Here is a 16,871-nt window from a genome sequence, read left to right as displayed (position 1 = left end):
GTCATTGTAAAATCAGGATTGGATGCTTAGCTAAAAGATCTGCTTTAAGGCTTATTTTGGGGAAGTTTTATGGCCTGTGTTTATAGGGGGCCAGATGAGATGATCACAATGGTGCCTTCTGGCCTGGGAATCTCTGAAATTACGAGAGGACCTTCTCAAATACTCCTGGAATCTGCGTTCGGCGCTCTCATAACCCTTGTATCAGTGGGGGTTATTTTGTACTTATGTTTCTCTTTTTCCAGTCATTGGTGGCCTGTTCTTCATTAAAGCTGCTGCTTCAAAAGATGCATTGAAGCCCTCGGCTTCTTAGTTTTTTTGGGAGGTTTTGGCATTTTGAAATTGATTTTTGTTCCAAGCCACAACCAAACAAGTTTGTAACCCTGCCGACAACATGGAAATTCCAGAAAATTCCATTTTGGAAATTTCACTTGAAAATATTTTTGCGTTGAGTTTTTGCCTTTGTATTGGTTTTATATTTCATGGCATGTCAGTGGTACAGGTGGAACCTCAGGTCTGGGACTCCCTGGCAGAGGTGGCCAGTGTCTGGGAGTGTAACCAGCGGGCAGAGGCAGCAGAGCCTACAGGTGGTGAGGCAGGGAAGCCCAGGGGGCCAGACCTCGTGGGCCACGGAGCCGACGAGGCTGCCAGGCCCACTGGATCTTGCAGGGCAGCGGAGCCCACAGCCAGCAGGGCCATGAGACTGGCTGGACAGCCGGAGTGCTCCGGGCTGTGACAGCCAGGGGCAGTGATGCCAAGTGGCTGGGAAGAAGAGCCCATATCTCCCTTGGTCCAGCAATCTTCCTTGTCTATGATGGGTCAAGTCCCAATGGTGCTGGACTAGAGAGGTCCAACCTGTAGCAGTGATGCATAATCTGACATGGGATAGAATCCTAAAAATGTAGGGCTGGGCGGAACCTCAAGAAGTCATCAAGTCCAGCCCCCTATGCTGGGGCAGGACCAAGTAAACCTAAACCAGCCGGGACAAGTGTTTATCGAAGCTGTTCTTAACCTCCAGTGATGGGGATGCCGTAACTTCCATTGGAAGCCTATTCCAATGCTTAACTAATCTTATAAAGATGTAACCATGTCCCTGAGTAAGCTTGGGCCACCAACTTTTCAGTTAGCAGCCAAACACCAAACTGATGGTGCTAGAGACCCAGCCGCTTGCTGAAATATTGCGTCACCCATTTAACTTAAATCACTCTTTAAATCTGTGTTTAAACACAGTTATGAAAAGCCAAATTCTAATGCTATTAGTAGTGGCAGCTGCTACCTCATACAGACTGAAACTTACCTCATTTTCTAGATCAGGATGTCACCTGCTTGCATGGTGAAATTGTTTGACACACGTGTGGAAATTTCCATCAAAAATAGATAATTTCACTAAAAAATCCAATGTTTCTTGAAAAATTTCCTCTCCACTCTATTCCTAGCTGCCTTTATATCTGTGTTGTACTCCATTCTGCTTTCCGTCTTTTTGGAGGAGATGAAAATAGGGAATCCAATTAAAAAAGAGAATCGGGAACATTTCATTCCTACCCGAGGGGGGCCTGAGAACAGTGATTGGAAGGGTTCGTGGGTAGGGAATGGAAGACAGATTTGAAAAACCATTTAAACCAGATCTGTACGGATTGAAAGCTTGCTGATATTCCATGGCCACATGAAATGAGGTTAACTCCAGCTGCCCAAGACAAATGTCCACAACTCAAAACTGTTGCCTTGAGGTTCTCCCTCTCGCTGCCTCTCTCATCAGAGAGGCCAAAGACTGAACGAGATATTGTCACTCAGCTCTGCTCTTGTGTTTGGTTCCTTCCATAGCATTGAGGCTTATCAGCAGGCAAAGCTTGCCCTGCTTTTACCTGGGTTTTTACCTCTTCTCTTGAGTTAATAGGATTTCAGTCTCCAGGGCTGTCAATCTGGCACCTTTCACCAGCTCTAAATAAATGAACAAATAAAAAAAAAAGACGGACTAATACCCCTGTGGATTGAGTCTTGGGTCTTGTCTACCCGAGGAAGTTGTATCCGTGCATAAAGGTGGGCTTGTTTTTTACTTTTTTAACCAGTAAAACCCCCATGTGGGGGTGGGCGTATTTTGGTTTGAGCGACTTGTTTCAATTTAGCTTAAATTGGTCAGGTTTAAGCGAAACCTCAGGAAGCCACTCTTGCACTAAAATAGCATTCACACAGGTTTAATAAGTGACTTACGTTAAAACTGGTGCAACATTTCAGTGTCTTCAGAGACTTCCATCTCTCCACTCTCCTTCCCCTTTTCCTGAATGTGGCGTGTCTCATTCTGCTTACAACAGGAGCGTGGTATTTATAACGGGGTGATAAAGTGGTGCACTTTGAGGCAAGGGAATCGAAGTCTTTCTGTTTGCGCGATGCTGAGGATAAATCCATTGGGGATTAAAGGCGATGGTGTCACATGCGGGTGTTGCTTTAGATATTTTCTCTTCTATGATAATTTTGGGGGAGCGGAAGCAAAAAATGAAGACTTCTTCCGGCTGAGGAAGGTGAACCCTGTGAGAATCCCCTGGTCTGTGCTTAATACCAATGAGCCTCAAATGCCATTTGAATAATACTTAACGCTTTCTACCTCAAAGCATTTCAGAAACACAGCTCCTCCTCCAACCCCGGTGAGAGATTTCACGCTCGCTTTACAAACAGAATAGCGGCGGGAAAGGCAAGCAAATTGCCCTAGATCATAGTACAAGCCTGCAAGAGAGGAAGCTCCTGTCTGCCAGCCCTGTGTTCAGATAATGCCTTGCTCGGATCCTAGCCCGTTGAACCCTCAGCCAGACTGGAAATGGGTATTCAGGCTTTCGCACTAAACGGGATGTTGGACTAGAATCGCTCTGCAGCTCTGTTGGAAGAAAAATGAAGAGCCTGCTGGGTTTATTTTGATGATGTGACAGGATGAGGTTGCTGGGAGATGATTTGTTTGTTCGGGATTAAATGAGCAGAACCGTTTGATTGTCCAGCTTGCAGGTCGTCGTTTGGCCGTTGATCTGTGGGCTGGACAGGAATCTGGCTGTGTCGGCAGGACGTGTCTGTGTGCAGCTGCCTTTGACTTCCCTCAGCTTGGCATTGTAGATGCCAGCTGCTAATATCAGAGCTGCAGCCTCTCTCCAGCGAACAGGCTCCTGGCCAGGCTGTTTCTACAGCAGGAGTGACCTCATCCTACTTGTGGTTTAATACTCAGTGAACGGACACACTCATGTGCCTCATTTGACCAGGCTGGCGCTAGAACACACAGTGGATCTGCGTGGCTCGAAGGGGACGGGTGGGTTACTTTTGATACGAGCCAGTGTGCTGCAATAGCCTTTTGTCTCTCAATGAGCACAGCACAGCGGCACAAATTCATCCGCTAATTGCTCGCAAAGAACGAACGTGCCTTGGTCCTAGATACAGGAGGAGGCACCGTCATTTGGAAGAGGAGGTGATGGTAAGAAGGAGGGGCTGTGTTTAAATTCTCCAAGCAGCCTCAGGATTCTTCACTCCCCGCCTGTGATTAAGTACGGTCTCTCTCCTTCCTTGGGCCTCTTGTACCATTTTGTCAGTTTGGAGCTGTTGGGATTGAGGCAAAAGACTAGTCTTGAGGCTGCTGTGATTGCCATTGGCCTGAAATTTCTGACCCCAAGTAGTGCAGATCTAATGAGCACAGCTGTTCCCATGTGTGTGCCACCATTTAGACTGAAGTTTGATTAAGAACAGCAGTTACAAGATTTTAAAGGTCACAGTAACCCTAGAATCGGGTGGGCAAAGGGGGGGGGGGGCCACGTCAAGAATTTGATAAGTGGTCAAGCGGTCTGACACAAATGGAGGAGGCGCAGGGTCTGGGATGGAGGTTGAGGTGCAGAAGGGAGCCTGGGGTGAAAGATTGGGGAACGGGAGGGGCTGCGGGGTCTGAGAAGGAGTTTGAGGAAAGGAGGAGGCTGTGACCTCGTGCAGGGGATTGTGCAGGGTCTGGGAGGGGGTGGGGGGCAGGAGAGGATTCTGACCTGGGAAAGAGTAGTGGGAAAGGTTGCAGACTATGGCCAGGAGTTGTGACCGGGGTAGGGGTACCGAAGGGGGTGCAGAGGTTTGGTTGTGACAAGGGCCGGGGAGCTGGAATGTGGGCGCGGGTGGGGTGCCAGGCAGGCTCTGGCTGGAAGGTGCTTACCTTAGGCGGCTCCCCAGAGGGGCCCACGGGCAGGCTCAAAGCAGCTGCTGGGCCATGTGGCTCTCTGCGCAGAGCACGCACCAGAAGGGAGACTTTGCACACTGCCAGGGTGCAAGAACGGCTCAGGCAGCTCCCATTGCCTGGTTTCCTGCCAGAAGTAGCTGTGAGGATTGTGCTGGGGGAGGGGGCGAGGCGTGGAGTCGGTGGGGGTGGCCACAGCAGACAGAGCCTGCCTGAGGGTCCCACTGGGCTGCAGGGCGTTGGCAGCCCAGAGGATCGTGGCGAGCCAGATCCAAAGCTTTGGCAGCTCAGATCCAGCCTGTGGGCTGTATTTTGCTCATTCCTCCCCTAGATCATCTGGGCAAAATACGTCCCACAGGCTGACACTGCGAGGAGCCCCAGGCAAGCTCCCCATTGCCTTGCCCCATCTCCACGCTGCTCAGAAACGTGGCTGCAGGGCAGTTTTTCTTTAAAAACAGAGTCTTGAGGGGAGTGGGGAAAGCTTTAGGAGCTGCTCCCACCCCCAGCACAATCCTGTCGGCAAGTTTCTGGCCTGAAAATGGCCAATGGGAGCTGCCTGTTTCAATAACAGGCAGCCACGAAGCACAAGGGGCTCCAGAGCACATGGCTGCAGCCTGTGCAGGGGCAGGGCAGACAGCAGTGTTCCCTCTAAGCTGCGGGGCAGCCCAGCTTCACAGGTGACTAATCAGCCTCCCAGGTCAGAGGCTTAGGGCTCTGTGTGTGGAGCTGGAGGGAACACTGGCAGGGAGAGAGGCTGATTCAGGAACAGGTTGCTGGCTGGTAAGTCTCCTGGGCAAACCCTGCCTCTGGCATCCCCAGGCCCTCCCTTCCCCAACCCTCTGCCCCTCCCCCCCCACTCCACATGGCCAAATCCTCTGCCCCTGTCCTGCACATATATCCCCTCCCAGATCTGGCACCCCAATCCTCTGCCCATGATCAGTCCCCTCCTGCCCTAGCTCACAACCCAAATCCCTGCACCCCCTCCTATATCCCAATTCCCTGCCCTAGGTCACAATCCAACCCCCTGCATCCTAGTCCACTGCCCCAGGTCACAACTTCCTTCATCCAAACTCCCTCCCTTACCCCCAAGCTCCCTTCTGCACCCAACCTCCATCCCAGACCCTGCACCTCCTCCATTAATATCACGGAGAAGTGTGGCCCTCACCCACTTCCAAAATATTTGGAGTGGCCCCCCATGAAAAATTATTGCCCACCCCGATCTAGTTGAACCTCCTGCATAACACAGGCCATTGAATTTCACCCATTAAGCCCAATAACTTGTTGGGATAAGGTATATCAGCCAGGAAGGGAGTCATCCAGAGACAGAAAATCCATCACTTTGGGTATGTCTACACTATCCCCCTAGTTCGAACTAGGGGGGGTAATGTAGTCATACGGAGTTGCAAATGAAGCCCGGGATTTGAATTTCCCGGGCTTCATTTGCATGAAGCAGGCCAGCGCCATTTTTAAATGCCGGCTAGTTCAGACTGCGTGCCGCGCGGCTACACGCGGCACGAACTAGCTAGTTCGGATTAGGCTTCCTAATCTGAACTAGCTAGTTTGTGCCGCGTGTAGCCGCGTGGCACGCAGTCCGAATTAGTCGGCATTTAAAAATGGCGACGGCCGGCTTCATGCAAATGAAGCCCGGGAAATTCAAATCCCGGGCTTCATTTGCAACTCCGTATGACTACATTACCCCACCTAGTTCGAACTAGGGGGGTAGTGTAGACATACCCTTTGGGAGTTTGTTGCAGTAATTACTCACTCTGGGTATGTCTACACTAGAAAGTTAGTTCGAACTAACTTTCCTAGGCGCTACACTAGCGCTCCGTTAGTTCGAACTTAATTCGAACTAGCGGAGCGCTTAGTTCGAACTAGGTAAACCTCATTTTACGAGGACTAACGCCTAGTTCGAACTAGCTAGTTCGAACTAAGGGCTGTGTAGCCCTTTAGTTCGAACTAGTGGGAGGCTAAGGCTTCCCAGGTTTCTCTGGTGGCCACTCTGGCCAACACCAGGGAAACTCTATTGCCCCCCTCCCGGCCCCGGAGCCCTTAAAGGGCCACGGGCTGGCTACTCACTTTGTGCCAGTTGCAAGGCTGCAAGCACCCGTGCCTGCACAGCCTGCACCTGCCACAGGATGAGCCAGCCATCCGAGGGCTCCCAGCCCTCCACTGCTCCCCAGGACCAGCCTGGCGGCTCCCGGGAGCCTGCCCGGGGGCGCAAAAGGCGGGCGCCCGCCTGGTCAAGTGCGGAGATCGTGGACCTCATCGAGGTTTGGGGGGAAGCCTCCAATGTCCACGATCTCCGCACTAGCCACCGGAACGCGGCCGTCTACGGACGCATGGCTGCCAGCCTGGCCGCCAGGGGCCACCAGCGCAGCCGGGAGCAGGTGCACTGCAAAATAAAGGACTTGCGGCAGTCCTACTCCCGGGTCTGCCTGTCAGGGGCCGACCCGGAGGCCTGCCCCCACTTCCACGCCCTGGACCGCCTGCTGGGGCCTCATGCCGTCCCTGCCCCCCGGGACGTGATTGACCCCGGGGCAGAGGGACCGCTCCTGGAGACAGAGGAGGAGGAAGAGGGCTCTGAGAGCCAGGAGCCTGCCGCCAGCCTGCCCAGGACCCGGGACCCCCGAGGCACGCCACAGACCCGCTCGCCTGCATCGTCAGAGGCCGGGGAGGCATCCACCTGTGAGTACCCTCGTGTTCCCCTTATGTGTACGGGGGGCTGGGGCGAGAGGGAGCCCCGGGACCGTGCGCCTGGGCCTTGCCCACCACGGAGCAGCAGCTGGGGATCCTGCAGGGGCCCTGGCCTTGCAGAGGGGAGCTGGGTTTCACACACCTGGGCCCCTGGGGAAATTGACCGCTGGTCTTCTTGCACCACAGCTGCAGCACCTGGGCCTGCAGGGCGCACCACACTGCCTGCAGCAGCCGCCCGCGCCCGGGCAAGCAGGACAGCCAGGAACCAGGAGGACTACCAGAGGTGGCATCTCCGGTTCCTGGACCGACAGCTCCGTCTCCAGGACCACTGGGTCCAGGAGGACCTCAGGCTGCGCCGGAGGAGTCTGGAGGCCCTGGAGGAGCAGGGCCGTGCCCTGCGAGGCCACCTCCAGAGCCTGCTGGACCGCTTTCCATTTCCTCCTCCCCCTGCTCCCCCTCTTGCTCCCCCTGCTCCTCCTGCTTCCGCTCCTGCTTCCTCCACACCCCCTGTCCCCTCTGCCCCCCCCTCCACAACCATTCCCCACCGACGCCCCCGGACCCGCAGTGTGGCGAGACGGGAGAGGCAGCCGGACTCCCACCCCTGAGCTTTCCTTTCCCTTCCTCCCTTCCCTCCCCTCCCCTTCCAGCTCCCTCGTCCCAGGTTTCCCCCTCCCTTCTCCCACCTTCATTCCTCCCTCCCCCCACCCCAGTTCTCTGAAATAAACAGACGTTTTTGTTTGAAAAACAGGTGTCTTTATTTGACAGTAGGTAGGGAGGGGAAAGGGGAAGGGGGGGGTAGGGTGGAAGAAGGCCCCAGTGGGGCATGCAGGGAGAGGTCAGTCCTCCTCCTCCTCCACCTGGAAGCTCTCCCGCAGGGCTTCCCGGATCCGGATGGCCCCCCGCTGGGCTTCCCGGACGGCGGCAGTGCAGGGCTGACCGTAGTATCCAGCCATGCGGTCAGCCTCAGCCATCCAGGCTGGCAGGAAAGCCTCCCCCTTCCGCTCACACAAATTGTGGAGCACACAACATGCCGCCACCACGGGAGGGATGTTGTGCTCGGCCAGGTCCAGACGGGTGAGGAGGCATCGAAAGCGGGCTTTCAGTCGCCCGAAGGCCCCCTCCACCACGATGTGGGCCCTGGTCAGCCTGGCATTGAAGGCCTGGCGGGAGGGATTGAGGTGCCCCGTGTAGGGCTTCATGAGCCACGGCTGCAGTGGGTAGGCGGCATCCCCCACCAGGCAGACGGGCATGTCCACGTCCCCGACCCTGATGTGGCGGTCGGGGAAGAAGATCCCGTCCTGCAGCCGCTGGCACACGGAGGAGTTCCGGTACACCCGTGCGTCGTGTGCTTTGCCGGACCAGCCCACATTTATGTCCGTGAACTGGCCCCGGTGGTCACACACGGCCTGCAGGATGACGGAGAAGTACCCCTTGCGGTTCACGTACCGGGACGCCTGGTGTTCCGGGGCATGGATGGGGATGTGCGTCCCGTCGATGGCCCCCCCGCAGTTGGGGAAGCCGAGGGCGCCGAATCCCCGGATGACGGCGTCCGGGTCGGCGAGGCGGACCACCCTGCGGAGCAGCACCCGGTTGATGGCCTTGACCACCTGCAGAGAGAGAGACAGCAAAGCGCCAATCAGTGGGGTGCCCGGGTGGCTGGGAGCGTGCGTGTCCTGGCAGTGCCCCGCGCCCCACTCCCGGAAGCAACCCCCCTGGCGGCGTGTAGTACGGCCGGGACAGCCCGACCCCTCCGGTGCGGGGCGCTTTCGCCTCCTCCCGCCCCCCCTTTGTCCCTGGGGCGGCCCATCTCCTCCTCGCAGCCCCCCTCCCCTCCGGCTCGGTGGCCGACGAGTGCCATACCTGCATGAGCACCGCTCCGACGGTGGATCTCCCCACGCCGAACTGGTTCCCGACGGATCGGTAGCTGTCCGGCGTGGAGAGCTTCCATAGGGCGATGGCCACCTGCTTCTGGAGGGGGATGGCGGGTCTCATGCGAGTGTCCCTTCTGTGCAGGGCAGGGGCGAGCCACTCGCAGAGCTCCAGGAAGGTGTCCCTCCTCATCCTAAAGTTCTGGGTCCACTGTTGGTCGTCCCAGCGCTCCAGGACGATGCGGTCCCACCAGTCGCTGCTGGTGTCCAGACGCCAGATGCGGCGGGGCACGCCGGTGCCGGGGCGCCGCGGCGGCTCCTCCACGGCCCCCAGGGCGGCCAGGCGGAGAGGCAGGGGGCTGACGTTCCCCAGGTGGTGCCAGGCAGCCTCGAGCCATTGGTGGCAGGCTTGCAGCAGCAAGTCCAGAACGTGCACCAGAAGGTGCAGGGCGAGCCGTGGCTCCATGTTGCCACCTGCGGCGGCCCCCCCGAAGGGAAGCACTGACACAGACGGGCACAGAGGCCGACGCTTTGCTGTCCCTCGGCGAGGTTGGCAAGCAAGCAGGAAAAGCTGAGAACCGGCTGTCCAGGGGGTCCCTTTAAGCACGAGCCTCAGATAGCCTCAGAGAGCAGCCACACAAAGCAACTGCTGACCTGATGCCCTGCCAGAACCGGTTTCAGCTGCCCTTAAATGCCCCCCTGCGTCCAATCAGTGTGGACGCGCTAGTTCGAACTAGCAAAACGCTAATTCGAACTAGTTTTTAGTTCTAGATGCGTTAGTTCGAACTAGCGCTGTAGTGTAGACGTACCCTCCCTCTGCCAAAAATTTGGGCCTGATTTCTAATTTGTCTGGTTCCGCCACCGGCCTTTGGGTTTTGTTACAAATTTTTATGCTAGAATAAAGTCTGTTAGCATAGCTGGGTTTGGCTGTTTCTGAGCTGGGGCTGGAAAACAGGCCGTTTCTGGGTGTGGATCCCATATGGAACCCAAACGGCAGGGACAGGTTTGACTTCCGGGGTTCGAATACCGAAGTGAAAAGAAGGGCAAGTCTTATAGGCTAGAGCCTTCTTCGTTCAGCTCCACTGACTGGCCTTTTCTGCATTAAATGCTCTCTAATGATGAATCCTCGTACTTCCCCTTCTATGGTGCCCTTAAACGAAGGATCCCAAACCACTGTCCCTTTAAATAGGAGCTGTGTCTAGACTGGCAAGTTTTTCCGCAAAATCATCTGATTTTGCGGAAAAACTTGCCAGCTGTCTACACTGACCGTTTGAATTTCCGCAAGAACACTGACGATCTCATGTAAGATCGTCAGTGTTCTTGCGGAAATACTGTGCTGCTCCCGTTCGGGCAAAAGCCCTCTTGCGCAAATGATTTGCGCAAGAGGGCCAGTGTAGACAGCACAGTACTGTTTTCCGCAAAAAAGCCCCGATGGCGAAAATGGCAATTGGGGCTTTTTTGCGGAAAACTGCGTCTAGATTGGCCACGGAGGCTTTTCCGCAGAAAGTGCTTTTGCGGAAAAGCATCCTGCCAATCTAGACGCGATTTTTCCAAAAATGCTTTTAACAGAAAACTTTTCCGTTAAAAGCATTTCCGGAAAATCCTGCCAGTGTAGACGTAGCCAGGGTGTCTCACTCTCCCCTGAGCAGGAGAAAAGACATATCCCTTGCCTAAATCTTCATTTTCAGAAGGGCTGAGCATTTGCAGATCCCTCAGCCCTTCTGAAACCCAGGCCACTGTTAAGGTGTCTATGTTTGAGCACCCCAGGTTAGAAACTGACTAATGGCCTCCCCAGAGTCACCTGGGAAACCATTGAGAGGGGCTGGAAAAAGAACTTGAAAATCCTGCTCCTGGTTCTCTGCTCTGAACAGGAGATTCCTCCCTAGCCTCCCACTTATCCCTCTCTAGCTTTAAAACACTGCGTCTCCAAGGCGGTGCTAACAGGAATACTGGGGGGGAGGGGATCCCTTACCCCTCCCCTGCTCCCTAAAAATTGCATTACTTCTGCAATCCAAAACCCAGACCGATACGCACGGATTAGTGCACGTTAAAAGTCCACGTTAAATAAGATGGACGGACTTTGGGGGGTAATACTAAATCAAGGATGGGAAACAATTGCACAGGCTGTTTATACCCAGTGCCACCACTGGTCTCAAAGCCCAAACTTCATATGTCTAGGTCTCCTCTGTTTGGGAGGCTGGTATTTTTCTCCCAGCAGGGTGGGTGGCTAGGAAAGAAAGGGAGAAAAACTGCCTAAGTGCTACTTGTGTCTTAAATAACTTGATTGGTGCCATGTGTTCGCTTCACTGCTGTTGTGCACCAGGTGTGTGTTGGGAGTCTGTCGCTCTTCTGCTTCTCCCCTGCACCCAAGGCCCAGTGAGGAGTGCTCTGTTGGAGCTACTCTGCAAAGGACGCAGTGCCAGGGGGGCGATAGGAAGACTTGCCTGTCAATGGCTTGTCACTCCCAACCTCTCTCTAATGTGCCTCTATTTACTGCAGTAATCAGAGCCCTTCAAAGGCAAGCCTGAACTGCCGCTGTTAAATATAATTGTCATTCTGACAGGTCCATTGTGGGACGGAAAATTTGTGCCTTTCAAAGCTGTCTCCGTGATAAAGAGCAGCAGTAAAATCAGAAATTAATCCCCTGGCAAGAGAGTGCCATGGTGATCACTGGATTGGCACTAACAGCTCAGTCAGGGCACCTGCTGAACCGGCCGCTCGCTGTGCTAAAGGGCTGTGGAGGGGAGGGCAAAGCCTGCAGCCAGCTTCGTTCTGTGGCCCCGTTTGAACGCAGAGATGCAAAAGGACTGACCACTCACGCCCTGTGCAGAGTTCTGCTCTGCGCCATCCAGGGCTGGGGGAGACCTAGAGGAGATGCGCATGCGCTCCAGCCGACCGCACGCACCATGTCTGGGAACCCACCCTCCATTGGTTGTCCCTTCCAGGCTGCTGGCTAACTATGAAACCACGTAGGGAACGATGGGGGGAGAGGGGCTGGGGAGTTTGGATCGACTTGCAAAACAGAAATGCACAGGTAAGTACGTTCTGTGCTTGCCACAGAACCCTGGTAATCGCCTGCGTGGGATCCCCCATTGGTGCTGGATTGTTTTGTGTTGACATGTCTCTCTAAGAAACACCAGGAATCAGTCCCTCTGCTGGGACTTGAACCCAGATTCCTCACTTCCTGCAGGAGCATAGGATCTCAAAGGCTAGCATTTCAGCAAAAGGAGAATGCCATTAGCTGTCAGTAACGCTGGTTAGGGATGTGAAGGACTAGTCGACTATCCGATATGCTAGTCAACTAGTCGCTCCCCCTCCCCTCGCTGCCTCTATCAGAAAGAGGCAGGAAGACAAAGGGGTACTTCAAAGCAGCAGCGTCACTTTGACACTCCATGTGCAGCCCAAGGCCAGCTGGAGTGTCCCCAGGCTGCACACGGTTTCAAAGTGGCAGCGCTGTGTGGAGCCCGGGATCAGCTGGGGACTCCCTGCCGACCCGGGCTCCATGCAGTGTTGCCACTTTGAAATGCAGCAGGGAGCTCACGGCATTTCAAAGCAGCAGCCCCATGTGGAGCCCAGGATCAGCTGGAGTCCCCAGCTGATTCTGGGCTCCATGAAGTGCTTTCGCCTTTGAAGTGTGGCAACGGCTGTTGCTACACTTCGAAGGCTGAATCTCCCTGTCGACTAATCGAATAGTCGATGAAAAATGCATCAACTATTCGATTAGTCAGTTAATCAATATTTAACCTCCTTAATACTAATGTGGCAATGGCTGAGAAGGCACTTCCTTTGCTAGCCTCTGTTGAATGCAGGTTCTCACTACATTGCTTTTTTTAAAGGGCTGAAGTGTCATGTATTATCTCGGCCTCAAAATATCTTTGGGGATATGGTCTGGTGCAACTTAGTTTGTTCTCGTGTTTCAGATTTTCTGCGATCCAGCCAAATGCGCAAAAACGTGCCTCACTAGTGAAGAGGGTTTAATGGTGCTGAGAATTCCAGCCCTGCTGCGTTCAACAACCTCAGACTGCCCCCAGGTTTTGTCCCCAGCGCAAACAGTGACATTCAAAAGCGTTGCGATTGTGCATTGCACCACTATAGCGTGCAAAACACCAGCAAATTGCATGGGGACATAGTCTTCAGGCCACATTCTGGGCTGATGTGACACTATCTGCTGTTGCATTGAAATCTACCAGAGAGGTAGCCATTTTAGTCTGTGTCTGCAAAAACAACAAGGAGTCCTGGGGCACCTTATCAGAGGAATAGAATTATTTGGACAGAAGTTTTTGTAGACATGAAAGCTGATGTCCAAATGAATCTATTAGTCTTTACTGCACATCTGGAGTATCGTGTCCAGTTCTGGGCCCCCCCACTACAAAAAGGATGTGGACGCATTGGAGAGGGTCCAGCGGAGGGCAACCAAAATGATTAGGGGGCTGGAGCATATGACTTATGAGGAGAGGCTGAGGGACTTGGGTCTGTTTAGTCTGCAGAAGAGAAGTGTGAGGGGGGATTTGAGAGCAGCCTTCAACTTCCTGAAGGGAGGTTCCAAAGAGGATGGAGAGAGGCTGTTCTCAGTAGTGACAGATGGCAGAACAAGGAGCAATGGGCTCAAGTTGTGGTGGGAGGGGTCCAGGTTGGATATTAGGAAAAACTATTTCCCTAGGCGGGTGGTGAAGCATTGGAATGGGTTCCCTAGGGAAGTAGTGGAGTCTCCATCCCTAGAGGTGTTTAAGTCTCGGCTTGACAAAGCCCTGGCCAGGTTGATTTAGTTGGGATTGGTCCTGCCTAGACCAGGGGGCTGGACTTGACGACCTTCTGAGGTCTCTTCCAGTTCTATGATTCTAGCACCACAGGACTCCTCGTTGTTGTTGAAATTGATGGTAGCGCCCAGGATGAAAACAAGTGCAGAATTAGGCTGTTAAGGAGTAACAGAGTGCTCTTAAGTACAGCTCCAATGACAGGCAGTGGGTTGGGCGACTGAAGTCCTAGAGTCGTTGCTGGAAGCCCCATGCCTCAGTTTCCCTATCTGTAAAATGGAATTAATAATCCTTTCTCGCCTCCTTTGTCTTGTCTAGCCTGTTTTTATTTTGGTTCATAACCCAAGAAAGATTCTCCACTTAGTACAAGGGTGGGCAATAATTTTGGGGCGGGAGAGGGTACTCCAAAAATTTGGCAAGTGGACAAGACGGCTCTCTTATGATATTAATGAAGGAGATGCGGGATCTGGGATGGAGATTGGGTGCAGAAAGGATCTTGGGATAAGGGTGCAGAAGGAGGTGTGGGGTTTGGGTAAAGGAGGGAGTTGTGACCTGGGACAGCTGATTAGGTTGCAGAAGAGGACTCTGACCTGGGAAGGGCTGTAGAAGGGATGGTTATAGGGTCTGGGAGGAAGTTGTGAGTGGGGGTGATGCACAGGTTTGGGGGTCGTAATCTGGCAGGGAATTGGGCGTGGGGTGCAAAGTACAAGCTCTAGCCAGAAGGCACTTACCCTAGGCAACTTCTGGCCAGTAGCTCAGGCAGGCTCCCTGCCTACCTCACCCACCCACATCACTCAAAGCAGCCGGCTGCTGGGATCTCTGAGCGGGGGCTTCGTGCATTGCCTGCGCCACAAGCATGGCCCAGGCAGCTTCATGGGCCAGTTTCTGGAGCCAGCCCCAGGGTCCTGCTGGGTCGCAGGACGTTGGCAGCCCCGGTGATCATGGTGGAAACTCTGGCGGGCTGGAGGCGGCCTGTGGGCTGTATTTTTCCCACCTGTGATTTACAATTCTGCTTTCAGTGTATATTTCTGTGCTCCCTTTGGATAACTGCAAGTGGATTCTTGCACCTGGTTAGGCCGACTGCAGTCAAAGCCCTTTGAAATAACCGTGTGTGGTGCAGAGAGAATGCCTGCCATGAATCTATTCTATAAGCAGCGTAATAGCTACGTTGTTCCCAGGAGATTACACACAAGGTGGGGGAGGGAATGACTTTTGTTGGACTGACTTCTGGTGCGGGGGCGGGGGAGAGAGACTAATGCTATGTCTACACTTGGCAGCCTTGGCAACAGAAGTTCTGTCGGCATGCAAAAGTCACCAAATCATCGTTACGCTGCCATGCTGTTGACCACGTTATGGCCACATTTTTAGCTCCCATGCTGACAGATAGAGGAACGTGAAAAAGTCCCGTCAGCTACCTCTCTGCTTCCCAGCCCTCTCGGGGCTCCGGGCTTACTTTCACGCCAGTTGAAACTGACGCTCCTTTGCTGTGCACTTCAGCATCTGCTGAGAGAAATCGGGGATTCCAGACTTCTCTCCTGCGCTGTGTTCGAGGGGCCGAGTCCATCGCCCGTTGCAGCAGAGCTATTTTGAACGGAGTCTCGGAAGATGTGGACGACCGTGCGAGTGACACCAACAGCAGCGACATGGGCTGCCGCGGAGCAGCTGTGCACAGTAAACCGTCGCTTTTGAGCTAGGGAAACCAGCACGGGGTGGTGGGATCGCATTGTCACGCTGGTGTGGGATGAAGAATGGGGGGCAACAGAACTTTCAGCTGCATAAAGCAACCTTCCTGGAGCTAGCCCCTCAACTGCGGCATGAGGACCCCCGGAGGAGAGCTGCTCTCTTGGCAGAGAAGCGTGTTGCGATTGCCTTGTGGAACCTGGCCACCCCAGATTGCTACCGGCCAGTTGCAAATCAGTGTGGGGGGGGTAGTTTGCTACTGGGGCAGCACTTCGGAAAGTGCACAGAGCAAGAAATCTGCTGTGGAGGACTGTGACATCGTAGAACCCCCGGGTTGGAAGAGACCTCAGGAGGCAAGTCCAGCCCCCTGCCCAAAGCAGGACCAACCCGACTCAATCAGCCCAGCCAGGGCTTGGTCAAGCTGGGACTTAAAAACCTCTAGGGATGGAGATTCACCACCTCCCTAGGGAACCCAGCCCAGCGCTTCACCGCCCTCCTAGGGAAATAGTTTCTCCTAATATCCAACTTAGACCTCTCCCATTGTAACTTGAGACCATGGCTCCTCATTCTGCCATCTGTCCCCACTGAGAACAGCCTCTCGCCATCCCCTTTGGAATCCTCCTTCAGGTAGCTAAAGTCAAATCCTCCCTCACTCTTCTGTAGACAAAACAAGCCCAAATCCTCAGCCTCTCCTCATAGGTCATATGCTCCAGCCCCCTCATCGTTTTGGTCGCCCTCTGCTGGACCCTCTCCAATGTGTCCACGTCCTTTCTGTGACAAGGGGCCCAGAACTGGATGCAGTACTCCAGATGTGATCTCACCAATGCAGAATAAAGGGGAATAATCCCTTCTCTGGATCTGCTGGCCATACTTCTACTAATGCACCTCAATGTGCCATTAGCCTTCCCGGATGTGGATGACACTGTCTGGATTTACTGTGGGAGATGTGGAAGTGCCCTTAGTGATCCTAGGTGATCCGGCTTACCCCTTAGAGCTCCGGTTCATGAACCTTCCAGGAGGCAGCTGAACAGCAGTGAGGAGCGGTTCAACAGGCTTAGCCGATGCTGCATGGTTGTTGGATGTGCCTTTGGCAGACTGAAAGGGAGATGGACGTGTGTCTGACGGGCTGGACCGATTGGAGGATCTCATCCCCGAGGTATTCAGAGCATCACAGCTAAAGACAAAGCAGCACAGATTGTTTATCATTTAAAAAAAAAAACTTAAAAAAAAAAAAGACTAGTCCTGCAGTACCTTAGAGACGAACAAAAAATGCAGGCAACATCACGAGCTTTCGTGGGCACAACCCGCTTCTTCAGATTAAATGTTTCGCATAAGCAGCTCATGCATCTTTCAAGGGACCCTTCAAGATGGTGTGGCTGATAACCCCTCCAGTCATGGCTCCCTTCTCCATCCCACTTCTTTCCCCCTCTGACTGGGCCACTTCACCTTGACGAGTCCCTTGAATCGTGTGAACTATTTATGCCAAACAGCCTGTTCCACCTTGTATTTAGCTGTAGCAAGACCAGACTAACACGGCTACATCTCTATTACTATTGTATTTAGCTGTGATGCTCCAGATAAAATTCCCAGAGCTAAAGAAGAGCTCTGTAGAAACTGGAAAACTTTGCTCTCACCTGCAAAAGCTGGTCCAACAAAAGACATTGTCTCCCCTCCCCCCTCTTCTCTCTC

General features: G+C 53.9%; 1 protein-coding gene across 1 annotated transcript; it reads right to left on the bottom strand.

Annotated features, from left to right (window-relative positions):
- Positions 1-2,116: 2,116 nt before the first annotated feature.
- LOC149520889 (uncharacterized) lies at positions 2,117-9,237 on the bottom strand. Its single transcript, XM_089774915.1, has 3 exons — positions 8,741-9,237; positions 8,248-8,487; positions 2,117-2,167 (listed from the first exon to the last, which is right to left on the bottom strand). The coding sequence occupies exons 1-3, from the start codon at positions 9,212-9,214 to the stop codon at positions 2,117-2,119; spliced, it is 765 nt and encodes a 254-aa protein (XP_089631041.1). The 5' UTR covers positions 9,215-9,237.
- Positions 9,238-16,871: the final 7,634 nt, after the last annotated feature.

Source organism: Pelodiscus sinensis, chromosome 32, assembly GCF_052426305.1.
Source record: "Pelodiscus sinensis isolate ZL-2025 chromosome 32, ASM5242630v1, whole genome shotgun sequence".
Classification (NCBI taxonomy): domain Eukaryota; kingdom Metazoa; phylum Chordata; order Testudines; family Trionychidae; genus Pelodiscus; species Pelodiscus sinensis.
Note: the sequence above shows the minus strand (reverse complement) of the source record. Positions and strands in the feature narration are given on the sequence as shown.